We start from the raw sequence: 24029 nt of genomic DNA, 5'->3' as shown, positions 1-24029 counted from the left end.
ATTTATTTCTTGAACAATTTTTCATTTTAATTATTGGGTTCAGGAGCTTCTAGCAATTTGAGGGACTGGGTTGTGGTCCTTTCTGCACTAGGGTGAATGCTGAAAGGTTGTAATAACACATTTTTTTTCAATATTATAATAAATAATAATATAATGGTCTTAGTCATTTACTCAACATATTAGGTCCACACTCTCACTAGCCTAGCTCCATACACACACTGAAAAACAACATATTATTCTGTATTTGACAGAGTGAAGATTCAAACTCGGGACCTACGATATTATAAGACTTTATAGCCATCGTGGGTGTGATAGTATTTACCAAGCTATCAGACATCAATATGTAATATTATAAGAGCGCGATGCAAAACCATATCGACATCTATTTTTAGGAGGCTTATATCTGCAACTTAGATTGCATTGTCTACAATACCTACCTATCATTACCTAAGTCATAATATTATTATACGCACAATAATCGCAGGTCGTCTATTTATTATTAGAACAAGGCAGTAACCATAGACTATAGATACATCTAGACGCTACCCGTTGCATTGCTAAATGAAGCCGCGTGCCGTGCGTTTGGTTTGTGGGCGAGCGAACGCATTCGTCTACAAATATTCGAGACCATAGACCATTTCGCTTAAAATATAATTTTCTATTTTTTTACGTTATATAGTATTTTTAAGCGGTCAAAATGCAACCATTAGGTAATCCATAATTTAAGTTATTTTAAAGAAACACTAGGTCACTGATATTAAAATATATAATAATATAGTACAAATACATTATCACGAACATGTATCAACCAGCGCTCGAAATGGAAAACTTTACGAACCGGAGCGCTCGACAAATTTCTGAAGATATTTACATAGTCATCAAATCGTATGTGTATTTTATAAAAATAAGTGTGTCAGATTTTCTATTCTATGGTCTATCTAGCTCAGACAGTACTATTTAGTTTAGTTTACTACATATTTTTTCCACGAGACGGAGCGACAATTTTACGAATTTCACGAGCCGGAACGGCGCTCCGGTGCGTTCCGTTCTATTTCGAGCCCTGGTATCAACTTACCTATGAAACGTAATATCATCTTCTTGCTTATCAGTATGGCTACCATATTTTAATACAACACACAGAACCATCTTTTCTACTTAATTAACTAAAAATATTTACCACTGACTTTATGCTTAACACAAAAAATAGCAATGTTAGCAAAACGGTTATCGACGCTTAGTTATGCAATAACGTAATATTTGCCGGCTACACCGTAGCAAACCATCTTCCAGATCTGTAAACCTTTTATCTTACTCTAGCGCGTGTCGCAGAGATTATAACGGTACCGAATACTTTCTCACTCGCACTTATGCATCGTTTTTGTTCAGGCCTTGGCAGTAACCCAGAACGTAAACATTTAAAAATACGGTCAGTCTAACTAAGTTGAGGTAAATCTGTAACGCTGTGTGTTGTTTTTTTCCAAATAAGTCTGCATCGATCTTAAGGCTATACTTCAGCTGAGGCATGGTCTAAATATATCGTGACTAGGCGATGCGCGGATTGCGGGTCGCGCGTGCAAATGACGCGAACCGAACGAAATATAATTTGTCATAAAAATTCAACATGCGTCCTTTTTATGTTTTGTTTATTATTATATTCGTAATAATAATAGTATATTCATTGACATGTTTTATTTTTCAAGTACATGCGGAACGTTTTTAAGTCATCTTTACACGATTTAAGAATATAACATCCGACTCCATCACAAAAGAAATTGACGTGCGAACAAGTCGACTATTCCTCGCCGAAAGGCAACGCGCCTCAATGCGGCCGAAATTTCGTTCCACATAGTATTGAAAATTATTTGCCGTTTCACTTATGTAAGCTCTTAATGCGCCGACTAAACGGCAGCGACTTACCTACGCGGTATAGTTTGTGCAAACTACTTTTACAGCATTTTTCGGTTTGCACGAGCTACAGTTTTCCCGTCCATACACATGAGCTTCCCGATTCAAACTGGTTTGCGCAGGTAAGCTTGTGGTAGAGCATGAGCGTCTAGCCGGCGCTTAAAGCATTAGCTTAACGCATAAGACTGAAAGTTTATTTAGTTACTACCGCCAAATGAAGACAACTTAATTTTGGAAGACTTACTTAAATAGGTACTTAGTGATTTTTTAACGTGTTTCAATACCTACGTGACTTGTTGATTACAAAATAAGTAGGTACTGTCATTTCCCTCCATTTTTGAAAGTGAAAACATGCTGTCACTTTGTTTCGTTGTATGGATTTTTCGTCTGGATTCGGGACTTGGAGGTGAACAAATAACACACCAGAATTGTGTTGGAAACGGCAAGGTATATTTACGTTAATATATTCTAAAGGTAACATTTTTATATAAATTCTTTTCAATTTATGGTTTTGTCGGATAGCGAGGCTAACACTGCTTACTGCGTTGCTGTCAAAATCTTCTCCCGCTAAAACGTGTGGCTTACGAACCGTACAAATGCGGCGTTGCCATTCCTATTTTTTTTAACGGCATTCAGACAATATTGCTGGTCAGATATTTAACATTATTTAATTATTTTCGCAATCAACCTTTACTATTTGTTGATTTGATATCGATTTGGGCCTCTCCAAATTCACAGAGACATCCCCAAATGGGGGCCATTTGGGAATGTAACAATACCTACCTAAGCATGAAGGTATCTGCTGAAACATTTTCTCACTCCATGATGCGCCATTTTGTCCGTCGACAGAGTTGCAGCCATGGTTTGTTAAAAATTGAAGAGACTACCTTTTTTTATCAACCATCATAACATCTCCTCTTCTGCGGATTGGTTTAGTCAAACATCGGGTGTTGGCCGTGTTGTTGAAATGGACAGAAATCAGGTCAACTCAGAGGTCAGCGAGTTAACGTATTGCAATGAGTTCCACCAGCCTAGACTGCCTTGCCTTCCGTAGGTACCATGTCGTGATAGCTTATATTCTCAGTATCGGTTAATACGATGTAATGCATAATACTTGGGTCTACTTAGTCGACTTTTCTCCAGAAATACTTGGTAGGTAATTAATGAAGTTAGATACCTAATAATATTTTTAACTTATAATAACATATGCTGTGTGTATCATCCACTGGCGAAATGTGGAGGTAGGCTGTTAAGAACCGACATAAATAGTATACCTACACAAAACTTTGTCAGCAAACATATTTGTTTTCATTGAAATACGACTACAATGAGTAGATAGCTTTTGTTAGCGATAGCGCCCATAGAATAGGACGTGCGGGGTGCGCGCTCTTTTTTGCAATTTGGGCGGTGGATCACGAGGAATACAATGGTGTACTCAGCGTATGACGACCATAACGCCACGCGCGCCTTATATTTTAAGGCACACAGAATCGAGCGAGGCGTCCTTTGACGTCATAGCAAGACAATAAAACGAAAATACCATGCGAAAGGGACGCGAGGGTCACTAATTTACTCAGCGGCAGAAGCGTCGTCAAACAGGCGCGCGCTTTTTCTGCATACACATATTTTAATTTATTCTACACCGTGCGCTTACATCGCTTATTGTTATTACAGATAATAAGTTACTATGCTAGCACAATGACATCATTGTGAAAATGCATTTAGAGCGGACAAATAAATTAGTAAATTTTATAGCTTTGCAAAGAAACACGAAATGAAATGTGATCGGCGCCGCTTTTTACATAGGTGAGAGGTAATGCGCGGCAAGAGGCGTGTGATTATGGTTATTTATATACGCTTCTCACGCCGACTGCGCCCGCTCATTCGCTTTGGTGGGCTTTATGCCTTAGTTTTAAAAATTCAATTAAACCATGCCTAATCTAAGCTGCAGTAAATAGAAAAAAAAATACTCATTTATCTATAAAATATCTAAATTTATGCTATCAAAACATACATAACTTTAGATATTTTATAAATAAAAGAATATTTTTTGTCAATTTTGGTTTGGCTAAGGTAGGCTTAAATGTCTTTAAATCGTCATATTTTTATAGCAAACTATTGTTGAAAAGTTATTCATTTTAAGTATTTATTACTGTGTGAAGTAAACACGTCGTTTGTTTAACGCGTGCGTGCTACCTGTGCTCCTGTATGGCTGTGAGACATGGCATCTTACTAAGCTTCAAGAGTCTAAGCTTTTGAGCTTTGAGAATCGATGTCTCCGCCGAATCTTAGGGGTACCTACATTGGTACGACCGCGTTACAAACACCTGAGTTCGTGAGCAGACACAACAGCCTTCGTTGATTGAAATTATCACGAAGAGACGATTTACGTGGCTGGGACACGTATTTCGGATGCTGCCAAAAAGTGCGGCACTTCCTACCCTTGTGGCACAGCCTCAAGGGTTCCGTCACCGTGGCCGGCCCTTTCTCACCCTGCAGCGGTGCTACAAAAGCGACCTACGTGCTGCAGGTCTGACATGGCGGGAGGCGCAGGAGTTGGCGATGAACCGAGGGAAGTGGCGCCAACTTGTGCTTGCCCTATGTCCCAATGTTGGGACGTGACAGGGTGGAAGAAGAAGAAGTAAACATTATTCTATATGCGGCCTTAAAAATCTCTTGAAGTCAGAAGGTTTGACACCCATTATGTATTCACTTATGTATGAATATAACAGTGGCGAAGAGTGGAGGTAGGCTGTTAAGATCCGACATAAATATTGCACGCAAAACTTTGTCAGTCATAATTATTTGTTTTCATAAAATAAGATTACAATTTACGGATATAGGTTAGTTTTTAAATCTATCTAAAATTATGCAATTAAATCAAACATAACTTTGGATATTTGATATTATATCGTCACTGTTCTGGCAGAAGACACTAATTCGAAAAAATGACATATTGAGTTAGTTATACCAAAATGTTACTTATTTCAAACTTTACCGTCTGGAAAACTTCTTAATAAATAAACAGTCTTTATTTTAAAGTCATCCTTTTTACGATTACTTAATAAACTCACGTGATAGACCATTTCAAACATTTTAACAACTTCAAAGTCAAATTACTCAAAACTAGTATTCTCCAGTTAGTGTGTTCTGCCAGAACAGAGACGATATTATGAATTTAAAAAAAACTAACCATCACCATCTGTAATATGTATTCTTAATTCAACGAAAACAAAATAACTATAACTGAATGGTGTGCACTACCTTTGTCGGATTGCTAATAACATACCTAAACTAGTATGGTTTGGATATGGCAGGGTTAGCGTTAGGGTCAGGTAAAAATTCTCAGTAATGAAAACAAATGTGTATGACTGACAAAGTTTATTGTGCACTATTTTTGCCGAATCTCAACAGTAAAGGTACCTCGTCAGTGATTTCGTCCAATTTAAAATAAATACCGTTATCCACTACAACTCTTCATTATTGTTCTGCCTTACACCATATTCTGAGAAAAACAGAGTCATGTCATGTCATGGTCTTCAGCAGGGCAACTACTTACCTAAATACATGTTAAATGAAAAAAAAAATTCAAATATTCGAATAACGTATTACATAAGGGGCAGATATGGGGTTGATTTTTCTTTAATATACTTTATTTAAAACATTTATTTAATTGAACATTTACATACTAATTACATTATAATATAATATTAAAAAAACTTCATTACAAAAATATAAAAAAATCACTTGATTGTAAAAAATATTTATCATGCCTTCTGCATTTTTCAAAATGCTTTCTGTACGTACATTTTCCGACTTAGAAACGCGAAATTCAATGTATCTTTAAATTAACCTATTGACTGATTTTATAACTGAACATACATTACGTACTTGAAGATATCTCAGATATATACTAATTAGAAAAAAACACATTTGAAAAATACGACGTCCGACGGGATCCACTGGTACGCCCCATTATGTTTTAACCAATTAAGCTATGACCGTCATACTTAAATACAATAATTGAAACTAGCAGGTTCTACATGAAATGCTTATTGCAAGTACGAGTTCGCCCTACTTCCCTCGGTCCATCGCCAACTCTCGCACCTCCCGCACGCAATTTAATTAACTAAGTTGTATTACAAAATCATTTACATGAACAAACGTCACATTTTAGTATACAGTTTCAAAGAATTAAAGGAGAAAACATATCAATCACAATATGATTGTGAAATACGGGGTTAACCTTTCAGTAGGTAGTTAAAATGAAAAAAATTGAAGAATGCATGAGTTTTAATTTAACGGGTTTTCAAATTGATGTTTCATAAATTTATGGTATTTCAGAGTATTCGAGTGTAAGGATTTAAAAGAACATATGTCACACTGATGTGGTTTGTCGCCAGTGTGTATCATTTTATGTATTGATAAGCCGAGAGAACTTCTGCAAGTATATGGGCAAACGTCGCAATTATTTGGTTTATCACTGGCGTGTGTCATTTTGTGTGTTTTAAGCGTACTTGAATATATGCAGGAATATGGGCAAACGTCGCATTTATATGTTTTATCACTGGCGTGTGTCATTTTGTGTGTTTTAAGCATACTTGCATATATGCAGGAATACGGACAATTATTACATTTATATAGTTTATCACGAATGTGTGTAGTTTTGTGAATTTTGAGACTTTTGGGTAACCAGGATTTAAAAGAACAGACATCGCATTTATACGATTTTTCACTACCGTGTTTCATGTAATGCCTGTATAGAGTATTATTACTAGCAAATGAAAGAAAACATATGTCACATTTAAACGGTTTCTTAGCGGAGTGTTTTAATTTATGTGTTTTGAGAGTACTCGAATGCAGGCATGTAAATGAACACACATCACACTTATGTGGTTTTTCACCGGTATGTATCATTTTGTGTATTGTTAAGTCATGATATCTTTTGCAAGTGTATGAGGAAACATCGCATTTATGTGGATTTTCACCAGTGTGCATAATTTTGTGTGTTTTAAGACCACTGCGCGTCGTGAATTTATGCGAACATTCATCACATTCAAACGGTATTTCACCGGTATGGGTGAATTTATGTATTTTGAGAGTATTGGCCTTTGAGCATTTATATGAACAAACATCGCATGCATGTGGTTTACCCCCAACGTGTGTCAATTTATGCAGTTTGAGATCACCATACGTCGTGCATTCAAATGAACATAAATTACAACCGAACGTTTTAAGCTTTTTTTCAAGCGAATGGTCCATCTCCTCACGCCGGCATTCATTCAAGATATTTCCAAACGAAGTACCGCTATTCGTTACCAGTCGATGGTGAGAAATTCTATGTTGTTTTAGAACAGTACTAGATTCAAGTACAATGTTACAAGAACTGCAATAAAAATTACGTGGAAAATATACTACTTTTTTCAATCTAATTCTAATAACTTTCGGAACATTTATTAAAGAGACTTCTTGTTTAATATTTCCTTCATTTATTGTTATATCTGAACGCTCCGACATTCTGTCTTGGTGTAAAGCATCTAGACGATTCACAGGATCTTCTCCATCATCAAAGGTACTGGAACTCGTGGCAACCAATGGAAACATATTTGCAAAAGAACGTTCTGTGTAACATCCCTACAAAAAAACAAAGTGTATGATAAGTCTTCGATAGAAAGAATTATAATATTATCATAGAATTTTTGAAGTTATACTTCTTTAAACGCGTTTAAATCAGATGAGAGTGTAATTTTGGCGTGTGACATGTAACACATAATTTATTTTTTCACATAAAAATAAACGCACTCGATTGGATTCGAACCACCGATTGTTCGGTTATCAGCCGAACGCACTGCCTTTACGCCACAGTATGATACTCTAATCGTGCCGATTATACAGTATATTATAGTTTAGAATTATTCCGTTGCCTACGCAGCGAATTTATTATACAGTATAATATTATAGTTGAGAATTGTTCCGATGCCTAGGCAGCGCATTTATTATTGTCGGCCATTTGCAATTCCTTACGTAAACAAACTATTAAACGTCATAGTGGCAGTTGTTACTTTAACAATAAAAACACGATAAATAATTACATAATTTGGTAATATAAGTTAAAGTGTATAGAAACAAACCAACGGCGTTCCAATAAGCGGTCTTTTTATTGAGTGTGTAATTTAACAAGATAATTAAGAGCTAGTCGAAGAATCTAGATTATCACAAGTTTTGTATTTGTTTTGTTACGCCAAAGAAGTATAACTTCTAACGCGCGTACATAAGTACACACACCGATTTTTTTTTTATTCAAATTAATAATTTTGAAATAGTGTCACCAGACATAAAAAAGGCCCTGATGCCCGACAGTTCCAAATTCCAAATCAACGATTTAACTTTAATATCAAAACACCTCCCCAACTAAAAGGTTGCACAGCCCTGCAGTACAAACGAAACGTTTCAAACATTTTTGTTACGAACACATTTTTTACACGAAGTCCCTTTCAAGTGTAGACTGCAGGTACCTGCATCCAACCTTAAATACGGCGGACGGACGTAAAGTCCCGTTGTTCGGCCAAGCAGCTTCCCTTCACCCCACAGTTGTGGCGGTCCACCCCCGCGTCTCCTTACCTACCAACAGGCTTTTTGAAAAAAAAGTTGAGAGTTCGCAATTAACCCCTAAATAAACCGGACGCGGCAAAAATCGTTCCTCGACGGACGCGTCGCTCCTGCGGGAAGCGGCGTGGTCGCCAGGACAAGCCGGACGACATGTTACCCTAAATTGACATCAGTGCGCCCCTTTTGCCGATAACGTATTAATATTGATTCCCATAATTATCCCAGAACGCGCACCGCGTCCCCGATAAAGTGCCCCGGCGCCGATCGCGCCATTGTGTGAACAAATAATACAAAGTGAATGTGCGACAGCTAAATCTAAGACTCCTTTAAGTGCAATTAATGATGTATTCCTAACCTGTCTGGAACTTAATGTAATTAAATGTCCCTGCGCAGGGAAATTGTCAAATCAAAAATATGTGTTTTATATAATTAAACCCCGCGATGTCACGCATCTCCCAATCAAAATAATACTGAAGAAGATTCAACCACCGACATACAAGTGAGTGCCTCCCACCCATTCTTCCCGGTATTAATAGGTACCTCTGAAAATAAACTAATTAGGAAAAATGTACACCCACACAAACAAAGACTACTTCAAACCATTTCATCCCGCACCACACTTGGTTTTAATCATGCGTATCATGAGGCCCTACGTTTGAGTGAAGCACTAGCAGTTTTTACGTACGGCAGTGTGTGGTGTGCTTTCACTTGAGTTTACAGAGACTTTATAATAAAAAGTGTCCATGGAAGAAAAGAGCACGGAAAGCTAACAAATTAAATTATTCTATTACATTATATAATAAATATATAGTTCAAAAAACAAAACCCAATATTAATAGTATGTGAAGAGATTATCACGTCTGTAAGAAGATGCCTTAAAATTGTTGAACGAATTGGCATTTATGACGACAATGGAGGACTGTCCGATGGGCCTCTTTTCGGAGCAAATTCACTGTAGTGGTCAGGAGTAAAACCGATTATTTCCAATCGCCATTGAACATGACAAGTTAGACCAAGCGAAACTTAAACCTCACACCTTTTCACTGTGTGTTCGACTGCTCTAGTCTCATGAGCTGTTGGCCTGCCTACGACCAATGTGAAGCCCACAGATTCAATTCGCATTAGTCATAGGCAGGCCGATAGCTAATGTGACCAGATCAGTCATACGGACAGCGCAAAGATGTGAACACCGAGTTCTACAATTGAGGTCACGAGGGCTTTCTTGTGGTTAATTTTAAAACGTCTTACACGTAAGTCCTTTCCCCTTTAAAATCCCAATGAAATCATTCATTTTATTGCAATAATAGAGATTGCATAGGTAATAAAGAAATAAATGAAACAACTATAAATTATACCTCATTTACTGGAATACTTCGGTACTCATTAGAACATCCGGCTCCAGTGTTTCCGTGTTTAAACGTATGCATAGAAATATTTTTGAGTTGTTTTCCTGAATTATCTAGCTTGCCAGCTTGTAAATTATATATGTTGACAGCCTCAATCTGTAATCAGTGATAAATATACAATGATACATTGGTAATTATCTATTAAACAAAACTGTCAAACATTTTCAAAGCACAGACTTGCAATCTTGACTTGAATATATTTTTATGAAAAAGCTAAGGGAGGGTTAGTAAGCATGGTGAGTGACAAGCATTAACGGAAACGCCAAGCAAGTGTTACTAATTGTCACTCACAGATATATGCCAGATGGGGTAAGAAGATAAGATAAATAACAGAACAAAATGCTGGATTTTCCCAAAATTTACTTAACGTATAGAAACAACCATTACAAAACTAATAAATAAGTCAAAGTCAGAGTTCAAAGTTCCGTCACGATTTATTATATTGTAAGTACTTCATTGCAATTAACAACTATTTTATTGGAAAGATATAACGTGGAAAAATATTCTACCATGTTTCTATTGGAGTTTTTTTTATGAGATGTTTTATGTTGTTGAACGGTCGAAAATGCAAAATTTAACGCCATTCCGTCGTTGTAGATTGGTTTGTCGAATAGACCAAATGTCAAATGTTCAGGAGACGAAAAACAAATTTCATTATTCTATATTTAAATGCATGTAGGTATTTAAATTGTTGTTTTTACAGCATATGCATGCTGTATTCATTACAAAGTAATTTAAAGAAAAGGATGGTTCTGGTCCATTTAGATAGCATAGATCATTATGCATTAAAAGGTCGATTTCGACAAAAACGGATGTTTGACGGACGATTCGCCAGATGCAAATTTTGCAAGGTAGATAGATACCCATTCAAAAATGATATATCTGGCAAGAAAAACGCTAAATTGGCAATGGTGACAGTAGTGAGCATCGTTTCCGGAAACTTTTACGTACCAATGCTGTATCATAGTTCATCGTTGCCTTTTGTACAGGATTTTTTTCCATGTCCGATTCTAATGGATCATTGGTCCTCCAGTGAGTGGAGGTTTGTACTAACAGATCATATTTACGAAAAATGGACTTTGACTAAAATACAAATTAAAAAAACAATATGTGTATTTGCCAGACCCATGATTAGAACCTGGGGCCCACGACGATATATTATGCCAACGCTTAAGCTCCTCTGCCATCGTGGGCATGGCCCCCTCAAGGGGGAGCTGACAGGGCTCTAGCCGAGGGACCCGGGCTCGGGGAGGCCGTGGGTCGATCAGATATGTGAGATAAACATCCATCACAAATACGCTCTAACAGAAAAAAAGTCGCCAGCGGCGCTATTTCACGGAGGGGATATTATTATTTAAAAAATGTAGCTGTACGATGCAATTTTTGTTTGTTTTGTGTTGATACTCGAGAACTCCATAATTCAAGTAGGTAGATGTATTAAAACATACATACAAAAAATCGATAAAAACGCACTGTAGGCCCTTACTTTTTACCTACAACACAATTTTGAAAACGCTTCTGTTGTGTGTCACATATACCATTAAATTTAGCGATAAATAGGGGGGCGGGCGCCAAAGATCCTGTCCGGGGGGCCCGCTTTAGGATGTGGGGGCATTGATCGTGGGTGAGTATGAAATAGATGGCTAAATAAAACACTCAGTATATTATAAATAGCGACCAATAGCGAGGGCTGTGCGGGTGTTCAATGCACTCCCTAGAGATGTAGATATTTTTGGCGATCCATTATATATTCTGTTTTTTAAATTCTATTTTATTGTTTAATTTGTACTTTTTGAATCATTGTTGTTTTTTTTTAATTTTATTTCTTTTGTATAAAACTATTTTTGCTTTCTTTTTTTCTTCCACTTTGTTTTTTTCTGATTTTCCGAACTGATTATTTGTAATTTTTATTCTAAATGTCATGTTGTGAACGTCCTGAATTAATAATTTGTTATGTACTCAACGTGTCTTTTTTCAAATAAATAAATAAAAACTTAATAAAACCACTAGAATACAAGAGAAAGACAGAAGAAAATATAAATGTAAGTATATTAGAATGAACAATCTTGTATAATTTATATAAAATTCTCGTATGTACTCGAAAGTATAAGGTCGTACGTATCTGACAATTATGACAGCGTTATAATCACATATTTGATACCAATCAATATCAAATTACCTGTTTTATTGAATCTACAAAAAATTAAACATTACTCTCTGCAATGCTCTACGAACAACGCGTTATTTTTACCACGTTTTTCTTAGCTCGTATTCTTGTTTGTGAGGTGAAGTTTATCAGAACATGATGCCAATGCATTCTTTTAATACTTTTAGCCATCTTTAAGTAGAATTAATTAATTTTCAGTTAATTCTGTTTTATATTAAAAGTTAATTAGGAAGAAATCCGTAATCCAATCCACTATTATTGGTTGCTAAGGGGGTGGTTCTATCAAATAAATTATTAATATACACGTCCGTCACTATGGAAATTAAAATGACATTTCAGTATTCTATATTTGTTTTGTTTGTTTGATGCAAAATAGCAAAAAAATGATTTCTTGACAATTGCCTTATTTGTCCTAAATTATTAATACATAGAATTCTCAAGTTTATATGATTAAACAGAAAATTTAAAAACGTGGTACCTATATAAAAAGTTCTTTTTATCTTGTATTTTTTTAAACTCAATGCTAAGTTGCCGTCTCTTTCCAGTAGCTGTAAAGCATATTACGCTTCAACTGAGAAACAAACGCGGAGAATGACACAATAGAGAGATTAATAATATTGTTACCTGATGTATCTTTGTCATGTGTGAGTTCAGAGTGCGTGTGGTGTGGAACTTTCCCGAACAGAGTGGACACTTAAAACACTCGTCGGTTGCATCGTCCAGGGCATGAACGCGCTTCATGTGAGTTCGGCAATTACCTGAATAACAAGAGAGCATGAAACTCAAACTCAGATCAAATTAACCAGTTAAGTGCCCAAAGCGTCTTTGCACGCCCTAATTACACCAATTCTTATGTTAATTACTATCAATTAACTAATTGCGGCATAGAAAGTATTAATATATCTACATATTGAAACAGAAGGCCCAATTACCCCAGAAGACTTGCAGACCAAACCAAATTTAACTATCGTAGATTTTCAATAGCAATTACGCGGAACTATTCAGCTACCTACCAACTGGATGGTGTTAACGCTTTATTTGATTTGTTCATAATATAAAATGCTCGGTAACCAGTGTTAACAATACTTATTATAAGTAAACAAAAAATATATGGTGGCAACATTAAACTTCATCTTCCTCGATGGTGCTACAGCTCAAGTCAATCCCTGGCTTCCTCCACCGCCGTCCTCCAGACGGAACGGTCCTCCGCACGTCTTTTCCAGTTTCTGATTTTTAGCAGCTGGTTAGCATCTTTTGTGATGTTATCACCCCATCTTAGATTATAGAAATATATAGAGCTATTGCAAGTGTTTGTCCCTCAAAACACGACGAACTTTTTCACACACTTGCCTCGCCCCTTCACGCTTCCTCCACGAAGTTATTCGAAAATATGTGACTGTGTGCGTGTCGTAGTGTTGCCAGATATCGAATATTTATTCCAGTGTTATAATTTTACAAGCGATGTTTTTATAAATTATATTATGGCAACACTGGCGTGTTGGCTATGCACTTGGTAAAACATTACTCACTAAAATCGGCTCATGCGGAGGGCTTGCACTCCATCGTGTGCGTGGCTTTCCCACTGGCCTTTCCCCCTGGGTTTTCTTGAGGATCTTCATCGGTATTTGTGACTCAGGCATGCGCTGGACATGGGCTGCCCAGTTTAGCCTCGGTGGAGTTTTATGAAGGTGGAGAGTTTTGAATCTTGGTATAAGCGGTATAGTTCCGTGTTGTACCTAATTCTCCACTCCCCACCATCATTCGTGGGTCCGTATATCCGCCTCGGGATCTTTCTCTCAAAGCAGTCCACCATTTCAGCTGCTTTCATATTTAGCGTCCATGACTCGCACCCGTATGCAACGACTGTGCGTATGACGGTTTTATAGAGCTTGGTCTTAGTTTTTCTGTGGACATTTCTAGATTTGAATATGGGCAGCAATGGGAAGTCCGATTTATTTGCAGCGGTTATTTGGGCTTTCATTTCTTCCAGTTCCTCGTTCTCTTTTGTAATATTGGAACCGGTTGACAACCTCAAATTGATGGTTTCCAAAACTGGAACTTTGGCCCAGCCTACTCTGATTTTGTCGGCTTTGTACCATGACTATAGTTATGTTTGGCAACATTAAAAAATAGTCTTCCCTCATTATGCTGTTACATTAAATACCAATTGCAGATGACATTTAGACAATTAACTAGATGCTGATTGTATTTACTTAGATATTATTTTTGTTTTGTATTACTATTGTCTGTTAAAATAATGAATAAAGTCAGGTCGGTAATCATCGACACGATTGTGCCTATATAATAGAAATTGTTCCAATTCGGTCACGACTCTAGGGAACAACTCAAAAGTAACTATTCACGGGCCAAATGGTTGGTCTGATCATCTGCCAATGTAATTTGAGCTTAGCATAGTGGAAACTTACCCAACTGTTTGAAAGTTGCAGGGCAATGCTCGCACTTGTGCGGTTTTTTATCAGAATGTTGTATCATATGTAGTACCAGACTATTCTTTTGCGAGAACGAGGATTCACATTGGGCACACTGAAACCAAAATTCGACACATTTTAACATCGCATTAGGTTGTTGGGTCATCACTGTGTATTCTTCTTTCCTCGACGTTTCGGGGTCGTTGCAGAGGACGTTCATGAGAGAATTCTCTCTTGAAAATGGGCGCTGCAATGAGCTCGAAACGCCGGAAAAGACAAAAGAAGATATGATAACAATAGTTCGATAGCTGTGCGTGGCAACAAAGAACTAGGGAACGAGAGATATGGGAGGCCGTTAGTAAGCAGTGGTATCACCCCAGCCGGTGATGATTGTAATGCTTTCATCCACCAGCGTGACAGGAGAAAAATAATGAAATTAAAATACAAAATAGCGTTATCATAATTTCGCTAGATGTTGGTAAATCAGTTTAAATTACTCTGTCCACGTGCCAGCTAAAAGTGATTAATTAATTTCAAAAACAGATGGTAGGAGACTTAATATAGTTTTAACGTGTTTAAGGGCCACTGTGTATGACGGAGGCCGGTCGGTGATACTTAAGGTGACGACAGGTAGGTTAGCATAGTCACACGCAGTCCGTTTAAATTGTGTGCTGTTTTGTTATGGAGAAAGATGAAGTGAGGTAAAGTAGGAGAACCGCTACGAGAGTAATATAGCAAGGTTCAGTATGGATGGAGATAAAAGAATGCGTTGACAACGTGTTGTGGTTAGCCCACCTACCGGTCATTGCTATCCATCGGCTGGCCGTCGCCATAGGCCAAGGTTGGCGAACCGTTTTACGTACGCGTGCTAAAATTTCCTAATTATTTTTTTACTGTCTGACGTGCCGAGCACTTTTTTATAGGAACGAAAGACAAAGTTAAGAATTCTATTAAAAAGTTAAAAAAACTTAATTGAGTTATTGAGTATTTCTGTATTACTTCGTTTAGTTGTTTACTTACAAATTGACGCCAGAATTGCTCCGGTCAGATGAAGCATTCTTTCAATACAATGGTCTCAAGCATTGGTAAATCGATCAGAAACAGAGGTTCGCGGTGCGGCTTCTACCGCTGCCTGATGAGGTCAATGCGATAATATTATGTGTGACGTATAAGGACTAACCTATGCAATTTAAATAGATGAATAAACATGAATAGTATATGTCTGCTATTTTCTACAATGCGATCTGTCATAGTAAATATTATTAAAGACCGAAGAAAACACGAATGGCTGTCGTCATAATTTTTTAATATCAACATCTATTCAACATAAAACATTCGCGTGCCATGCAAAATCATCTAGCGTACCACTAGTGGCACGCGTGCCATATGTTCGCCATCATTGTCATAGGCGTTGGCTTTATCGGCCCACATGCTCAGCGTACATCAAAATGGAGCTTTTATGCTATTTTCAAAGCATGATCCAGGATATTCCGTAAACGTTGTAGATAATCTATTTACATAATTTTGAAGCCTTATTATCCTTTATATTTATTTAAACACGCGCGTTAACATGATCTTACTCCCTACTTTATTTATCGCTTGTCAATTTATGGCGTATGGTGTAGCTTAAGCCACTGGGATATGCTAATAGAAATGGCGTATTTCAAAAAAATACTACCTTATTCTTAGGTCAATAATTATTATAAAGCAAAATTATTCGTAGAATGTTTTTCACATTTGAATGGTCAAAGACATAGCTTATAATCAATATCTTTAAAATTATCTTAAAATGTGTAAATCTTGCCAATTTTTTGAATAATAAAATGCCTAATTCTTGTCAAATTTGGGATCGCAGAGATTATCAATATATTTTTTTATTGTAAATATTTCACTATAATAATGTCGACATAAATTTTACTAATGGTTTTGGTTTACCACTTCACATGGACGTACTGAAATATGACTATATTCTAAAACATTAGAGCGAGAGGTTTAAAATAATACTATTTTATGTAATGCTTAAAATACTTTATGCAGTCATCAAATGTTTAAAATAAATCTAAAAGATAATAAGGCTTCAAAATTATGTAAAAAGATTATCCACAACGTTTAATGAATGTCCAGAATTATGCTTTGAAAATAGCATAAAAGCTCTATTTTGACGTACGCTGAGCATGTCTCCCCTTAAACGCTATTATTTCGAAATAAGATTGTACTCACGATGAATGGTTTTTCACCTGTATGACTTCGGAGATGCCTCTCTAATAGGCTTGGCTTTGGAAAGTCTTTAAGGCAATATGTACACTGGTGTTTAACAATCTGCAAACAAAATACATACGTGCAAGCACAATATTGTAACAATACTATTCTATTTAAATCAATGGTGTGATAGTGTTACGTGTGAAGTCTCTTCGCGTCGCGTAGTCACAATCGTTTTAGACCATGCCCAGCTGAAGTATAGCCTTAAGGCGAAACGGCAAATAATTTTCAACTATAGGCGCGACGAAATTTTGGAGTCGCTGGCACTCGGAGACCGAATGTCGAGGTGTGAATACCTCAATTTGTTTCGTGATGGCGACGGGGGTATTAATTCTTAAATCGTGTAAAGATGACTAAAAACGTTACCCATTTACTTTAAAAGGAAAATATGTCAATGAATATATTATTATTGTTACTAATAGAACAATAAACATAACATTAAATGGACGCATGTTGACTTTTTATGACAAATTATGTTTTGTTCTGCACGCGTCATTTGCACAATCTTCGCGTCGCGTAGTCATGATCGTTTTAGACCGTGCCCCAGCTGAAGTATAGCCTTAATACAAACATCCACTCTGTGGAGGCCAATGTTATGATCTTATTAGGATCGTATTTAGGGAGAACAAATAACGGATGCTCACAATTTCTAAGAAAATTATAAGAAACATGTCAATATTACCAAGAATGACAGAGTTTTCATTTACGCTGCTATGCATAGAACAGATAATAAATATAATTCGGATAGGCAATATTCAACACCACAATATGTTGATGCAGGGTTTTGAATGTGCGAATATCCTACGAAAATGAAGCATGCATTATACACGTGCGATAGTGTGTAATACATCTGAATAGTATATTCAAGAATGACCTACCATTATGTCTTAAGCGTAGGGTGTTCAACCAATGTGTGCTACCCGTGCTCACGTATGGCTGCGAGACGTGGACCCTCAACACGAGAGATACCCAAAGACTAAGAGTCGCACAGCGAGGCATGGAGAGGTGTATGTTGGGCATCACGCGAAAGGACCGTAAGAGAAACGAATGGGTTAGGAAGCAGACAGGAGTACGCGATGTAATAGACGTTGCCAAACAGCTGAAATGAAGATGGGCGGGGCACATTGCTCGACAAAAGGACGGCCGCTAGACAAATGCCGTCATCCAATGGTACCTACCCAAGGGGTACGAAACGGCCACAGGGTCGCCCTAAAATCCGCTGGATTGACGGACTGATACAGTTCGGCGGAAATACGTGGCAGCGAACGACACAGGACCGAGAGAGTTGGAAGAAGCTTGGGGAGGCCTTCATCCAGCAGTGGATTGACCCCGGCTGATGATGACATCAATATTAAATGAGCGTCAATGCATAAATCGAGAGCAGTTGACAGAATTCGACGTATGACCTAATGGTACGTTTACATCTGACACTTATACCGTTATACTTATTTTATGTGTCGGACATAAAATTTCATTTACTGTTTACACCTGCATGGATCTGACATAAAATTCTGGTATACTTCTCGTTGAAATAAAGTCTCGACACTTTATTCAATGGCAACATTGGAATAAATATATGCGGTGTTTACATATGATATTGTAATTTATTCGGACACTTATTTTGTATACTTCTCAAAAACGTTATGTCAGTTGTCAATATGGGAATGTTAAAAAAGAAAGCAGCGAGTGTTATTATTTTAAGTCTTTTGGCAACAAAAAGGAGGAAAAAATGGTGTAGATGGGTGCGGGAATGGATTCAGCGACGAGAACTAGGTGCCTTCCGTTTAATGTCAGAGTTTAAAATCGAAGATCCAACTCAATTTGTGAACTTTAGTTTGCAAGATTGGACCTTTTGCCAAAAAACAAGACACACAATTCAGAAATGCGTAGAAGAACGATTAACAGTAACATTGCGATATCTAGCACTTGATCGTCATTGCATATTCAATATAATATTATCGTACCTAATACGAGTGCAGGTGTGGGCCAAAATGAATTAGGTAATACCATTTGAAGCGCATTTTTTCTTCACAGAGTGCATCAGAATTAATCGTATGTGCCGAGAACAAGCGATATTTTATTTTAGAACAAAATCCATAGAACACGGCACATCCGATTTATTTCTCATTGTCTATGATTTTTGACAGATCGCTACAGTACATTTATTAACGTAAACGTTGGGCATACATTCATGGTGTACCTATGATTATTGATTGTCCGTTGTTTTAGAAATATACATATGCAATTCACTAGGTACCTGTCAAACTACGAATATTGTGTCAGGTACTTGACATAAAAGTAGACGGTGGTCCAACTTCGGTGATATATCGCTCCAAGTTCGAACTTGTCGAATACGCGGTGTTTACATTTGCGTAGGTATATAAGTAGATTGAATAAGTGGTAGGTGAGAGTCGACACACGCAAAATAAGTGGCAGATACAAATATACTTACTGTTTACACTTAAGTGAATATGGTGTCATACATAAATATGACGATATAAGTGTCAAATGTAAACGTACCATTAGTTTATCTCGGATTATTCTTTACTCGAGATCAGTTACCTGCCACTCCTTACCCGTTAGGTATTTCAGTTCCCATTATTTCTGAATTAATGATTGCTACCATATATTGCTTTGCAGGAGTTTGTCGTCCGCGTATGGATAAGCAAGTCGACAGTTGGTCATTTAACTGGTAATTATTATTCTAGTAGGTACTGAAAATATTTGACGATCCTACTGTCAGATGGGGGCGTATACGGAATATATTAAATGTAGTGTTCGATGTGTGGATTATCACTTTGGGAGTCGTCGATGTGTCGTAGGTTATGGTGTTGAAGATGATGAGGAAGAAGTCGAAGATGTATGCAGGAGCGAATTTTATTTACAGCGTAATGGTCGGTACGATAGTATAAATACGATGACAGTACATATTACGTACTAAGATAGTTACGAGCCAGGTACATAGATTCACATTTGACATTTTGATAAATCATTATTCGTAATTTATACAATCAAAAGTAATACCTAAACATTATATTCTAGTACATAATTATATTGAACAAGTCAGCGGTTTAAATACGAGTAGCTGTGAATTTTATTTATTATTACTGTCATAATATAATATGATACTATGGGAATGGATATTAGACTAATTTTCCATTGCGATACCGTCTTTAATATCGCCAATCAATCTGATGACACAGGTAAACAGTTGTTTACCGGTATATGAGTCGCTGGGAATGTATTATTGCAGTCGAATAATTTAATACATTGAAAATAGATATTTGATCAATAATATACTGACAGCTACAAATATACATACGTCGATTCGGGACAGTGGGAGCGGACCCTAATACAGCAATTGATACAATTTATAAATAAAACAAACAGTGTGATACCTTATTTACTGGACTGCTTTGAGCTTGATGACGTCCAGATGAAGGTCTGTCATTTTCATATGGACGTATTTCAACTACTTCGAAATCTCTTTTAAGTGTGTCCAGCTGGTAACTGATTTCCAATTTTATGTTGGAGTTGTCTATCATTGTATCCTGAAGTAAATGAAATAAAGAGTCAGTTTATCATAAGGCAAAAATTCCAAAATTACTTAGATAACATGTTGATGCAGCAATTATGTTTATCAGAGATAGATAGTGTAACTTTCCGGTGTGGATTCCTCTTCACCATCTGCTCATTCTTAGTCAGGATCACCAGGGAGATACACCGATTACTGATGAGACATAACTATGACGTTTTAAAGGAGTATATACTTCTCATCAACGAAGGAGAACAATGGAGTATATTAAATATGGATTAGGCAAAAGCCACAGTATTTAAGCGACAGTACAAGCACGGAATATAGATTAATTTAAAAGTTGTATACCAATTCCATTGACTTGCATAGAAGTATGTCATGAAATTCATGCCCCCATCAAACCACATCGCTCCGCACAATAATCGGTCTTAATCAGGTGTTCACGGGACGCTAAGTTTGGTGTGAAGCATTTTTAACTGGGAGCAATTACTCAAGATCACTATGCACTCAATATGCTTTGAAAAAATGTACAAGACTTTAAACCCACGTGGCCACGTAAGAGAGGGCATGTTGGGGTAAATTATAAATACGTAGGTAACAAATAACAAACTGCCGAACAATCTACGTTGGCAATAAGACGACGTACATTTTCTAATTGGAACAAAATTTATCTTTGTGGCGACCATATCGGACGGTCTGGTTGGTCCAGAAGCTGGTTGAACCGACATGGTCAGCTCTTTTCTTTCCGTATGCATTATTATGTCAAATTATTGTCTAGTAATACGACAAATCCATCATTAGGAAAAAATTGCGCTATGACATATCGTCGATATAGGATTGGTTTGTCGAATATCCGTTATTTTCAAAATCGACCTTTGAATGCAGGATGATTTTTTGTATCTAAATCGACCAGAACAACCCTGTTCTTTAAATTAATTTGTAATGAATGCAGCATTCATATGCTGTTAAAACAACAATTTATATACCTCCAAGTATTTAAATATAGGATAATGAAATTTGTTTTCGTCTCCTGAACATTTGACATTTGGTCTATTCGACAAACCAATCCTACAGCGATGATAAGTCAACAATCTCAACATTTAAGGCTCTAGGCCTAGCTTGAAGGTAATGTATATTTATTTCGTCGCATTTTTGTATATAAACACTACATCTGTATAATTACTACATTTATGCCCAAAGAGTAATAAAATTTGATTGTTAAATACCTTTGAATTGCTATGAAACAGTCGTTTATCGCTGATTTCACCGTCGATTTGTCCATATAAGGGATCAACTTCATATTTGATTTCCATTTTAGGTACAATTTCAACCTAAAAATGACACGTACTTATAAATTCACTCAAGTCTCGAAATGGACCGGAACGCACCGGAGCGCCGTCCGGTTCGTAAAATCCCAAAAATTATCGCTCCGTCTCGTGGACATATTAAATTGACAGTGAGCTAGATTTTCCATTTAATGTAAACATCTAAATGTTTGTCCACACTGGTAACCTTGTTAAATTTCACGATGATTATCAAAATTTGTTTGACCAAAAATTATTTTAATCGAAATTTAACGAGGTTGCCAGCAACTTGTTGCCAATGTGGACACGGCATAACACACTTATTTTTATAAAATACACAAGCAATTAGATAACTGTATTAACATTTTCATAAAATATTGAGCGCTCCGGTTAGTAAAATATTCCATTTCGAGCGGTGAATTCACTTCTTTACCAATAATGAATACACCTTTTTTTCTTTTATTCAATTAATAAGTCACAAGATTTTGAAAATGTAACATTCCATATATTGAATATACATAACTTGAAAACACACCCCTCTCTCAAATATTATTTTTTTCTAGTGAGTATATATCTGAGGTGTTTTCAAGTTATGTATGTTCAATACATGGAATGTAACATTCTCAAAATCTTGTGAATTATTAATTCAATATTAGAAATGGTTTATTAAAAATTGTTAGCAAGTTCAAGTAGACGTTATAACTCAAATATTTGGCGAGAGCCGGGCGTTAAGGTAACTAATATTCCTTGATTTAATACACAAAAACCGATAGTCAATAATAACGCAATTTGATAAGCATTTTATATAATGACCTACTAGTTTAAATTGTTATTAGATATGAGGCTCATAGCATAATTGGCTAATGCACAGATTGGCGCGACACCAATGGTTATACGGGTTCAAATCTCGAGTTGAATTTTTTTTTCAAATATGATGTTTTCTAATGGGTATATTATATCTAAGGTGTTTTCAAGTTATGTATGTTCAATAACGAATAATAAAATTGACGTGACGTTCCTAGACAAAATGCCGCCCTAAGGCAGTGCCAAAACCCCGACCCATTTTTATACAGTATCTTTTATCATCCTTTCATGATTCCAATATCTAAGAAATGTGTCGTATGGATATATTAGATACTAATAAAATATAATTACCACTAAATCAAATTTTATTTATATGCCATCTCTGCTTCAATAGACAATATTGCGAGACCACGGTTTCAGATGCATTTAAAAATACACTTGATAACTTCCAGAACTCACGAGTGACTGGCAAGAATATCTATGGATATATTTTAAATTAGATAAGTATGTACCTCTCTATGATTCAAATATAATTCGCAAATTTGCACGTGTCATTGCTGGTTATCAAGGACATGACGTCCAAGGACAACGGAAATAAACTAGACATCGCGAAACCGACGAAAAAGTTAGTGTCCTGTTAAACCTTTTATGTCAATAATTAATACATTTTGTTTCCAACCAGTGAAAAAACCAGTGAGCTGATTTTTTTAATGAAAATATATTTCCGTTACTAATAAGTTAATGTAGCTATTTCTACATATACCTACCTAACGATTCTCCTTGATTTGCCACCGTTCAAATAACTGCCGCCTCCAAGCGATGCCCAATCTGCCTACCCCCGCGGACGTCACTTTTTACAATATAATTAATTAGTTTAGTACCCACCTGTGAATCATTAACCATCTGCCCAGTCGAGCAAACACCGAATTCCTCAAACTGATGACAGCTTTTATCTACGTCAGGTTTGATATCAACCTACAAACAAACCAATATGTATGTATACAGTTTCAACCAAACGTTTCGAATAGAGTGAATGAGCGTAAAAAATATTGTCTAATGCTGGTATTAAATATTAAGCATTATCAAAATTACCTGAATTGTGTTATCGTCCAAAAGTTCTGGTGATAATCGACCATCCGGACAAAGCGAATGGATATGTGGTATAATATTATAATCCATAACACTGCGCAGTGTTTCGCTATCAGACTCGACGTCTAGTGGTTCACTTTTAATGTCCATTTTAACAATAATATAAAACGAGTGAGAGACATGTGTCAGAATAGGTTAGAACGCTGTCAAACGCTGCAAGTATTGCCATAATAGAAATGTTTACATATCTAATTATTCATACAGCAGATAGCGATCACTATTATAATAAAATATTAAAATTAGCACTCGTGAATGTATTTTAATTAGACTTGTATAGGACTAGAATACATAATTAGTAGCGTGAGTTTATCAAACTATTAAGAAACAAAATGTCGTCGCATCATTATTAGAGCAGTGTTGCCATATTTTTGTCACCGAATTATAGTACGCAGTAATAAAAATTATTACATTATTCGCTATTGACTCTGAAGTCCCTTGAGATGTTGATCGTATTTTTGCCTT

The 24029-nt window shown here is 36.4% G+C and overlaps 1 protein-coding gene and 1 long non-coding RNA gene across 2 annotated transcripts in view; one reads left to right on the top strand and one right to left on the bottom strand.

Moving 5' to 3' along the window:
* The window catches only part of LOC147076893 (uncharacterized), a 300090-nt gene that overhangs the window by 94619 nt on the left and 181442 nt on the right, over positions 1–24029 (top strand). The window lies entirely within an intron of this gene.
* On the bottom strand, positions 11751–23731 carry LOC147076905 (uncharacterized). Its single transcript, XM_085940563.1, has 7 exons — positions 23511–23731; positions 23304–23393; positions 21537–21641; positions 20174–20326; positions 16737–16835; positions 14514–14631; positions 11751–12845 (listed from the first exon to the last, which is right to left on the bottom strand). The coding sequence occupies exons 1-7, from the start codon at positions 23655–23657 to the stop codon at positions 12655–12657; spliced, it is 903 nt and encodes a 300-aa protein (XP_085796689.1). The 5' UTR covers positions 23658–23731; the 3' UTR covers positions 11751–12654.

This window comes from Rhyacophila brunnea, unplaced genomic scaffold (genome assembly GCF_057557595.1).
Source record: "Rhyacophila brunnea isolate RB1 unplaced genomic scaffold, BYU_Rbru_1.0 scaffold_13, whole genome shotgun sequence".
NCBI lineage: Eukaryota > Metazoa > Arthropoda > Insecta > Trichoptera > Rhyacophilidae > Rhyacophila > Rhyacophila brunnea.
This window is presented reverse-complemented; position numbering and strand designations above follow the sequence as displayed.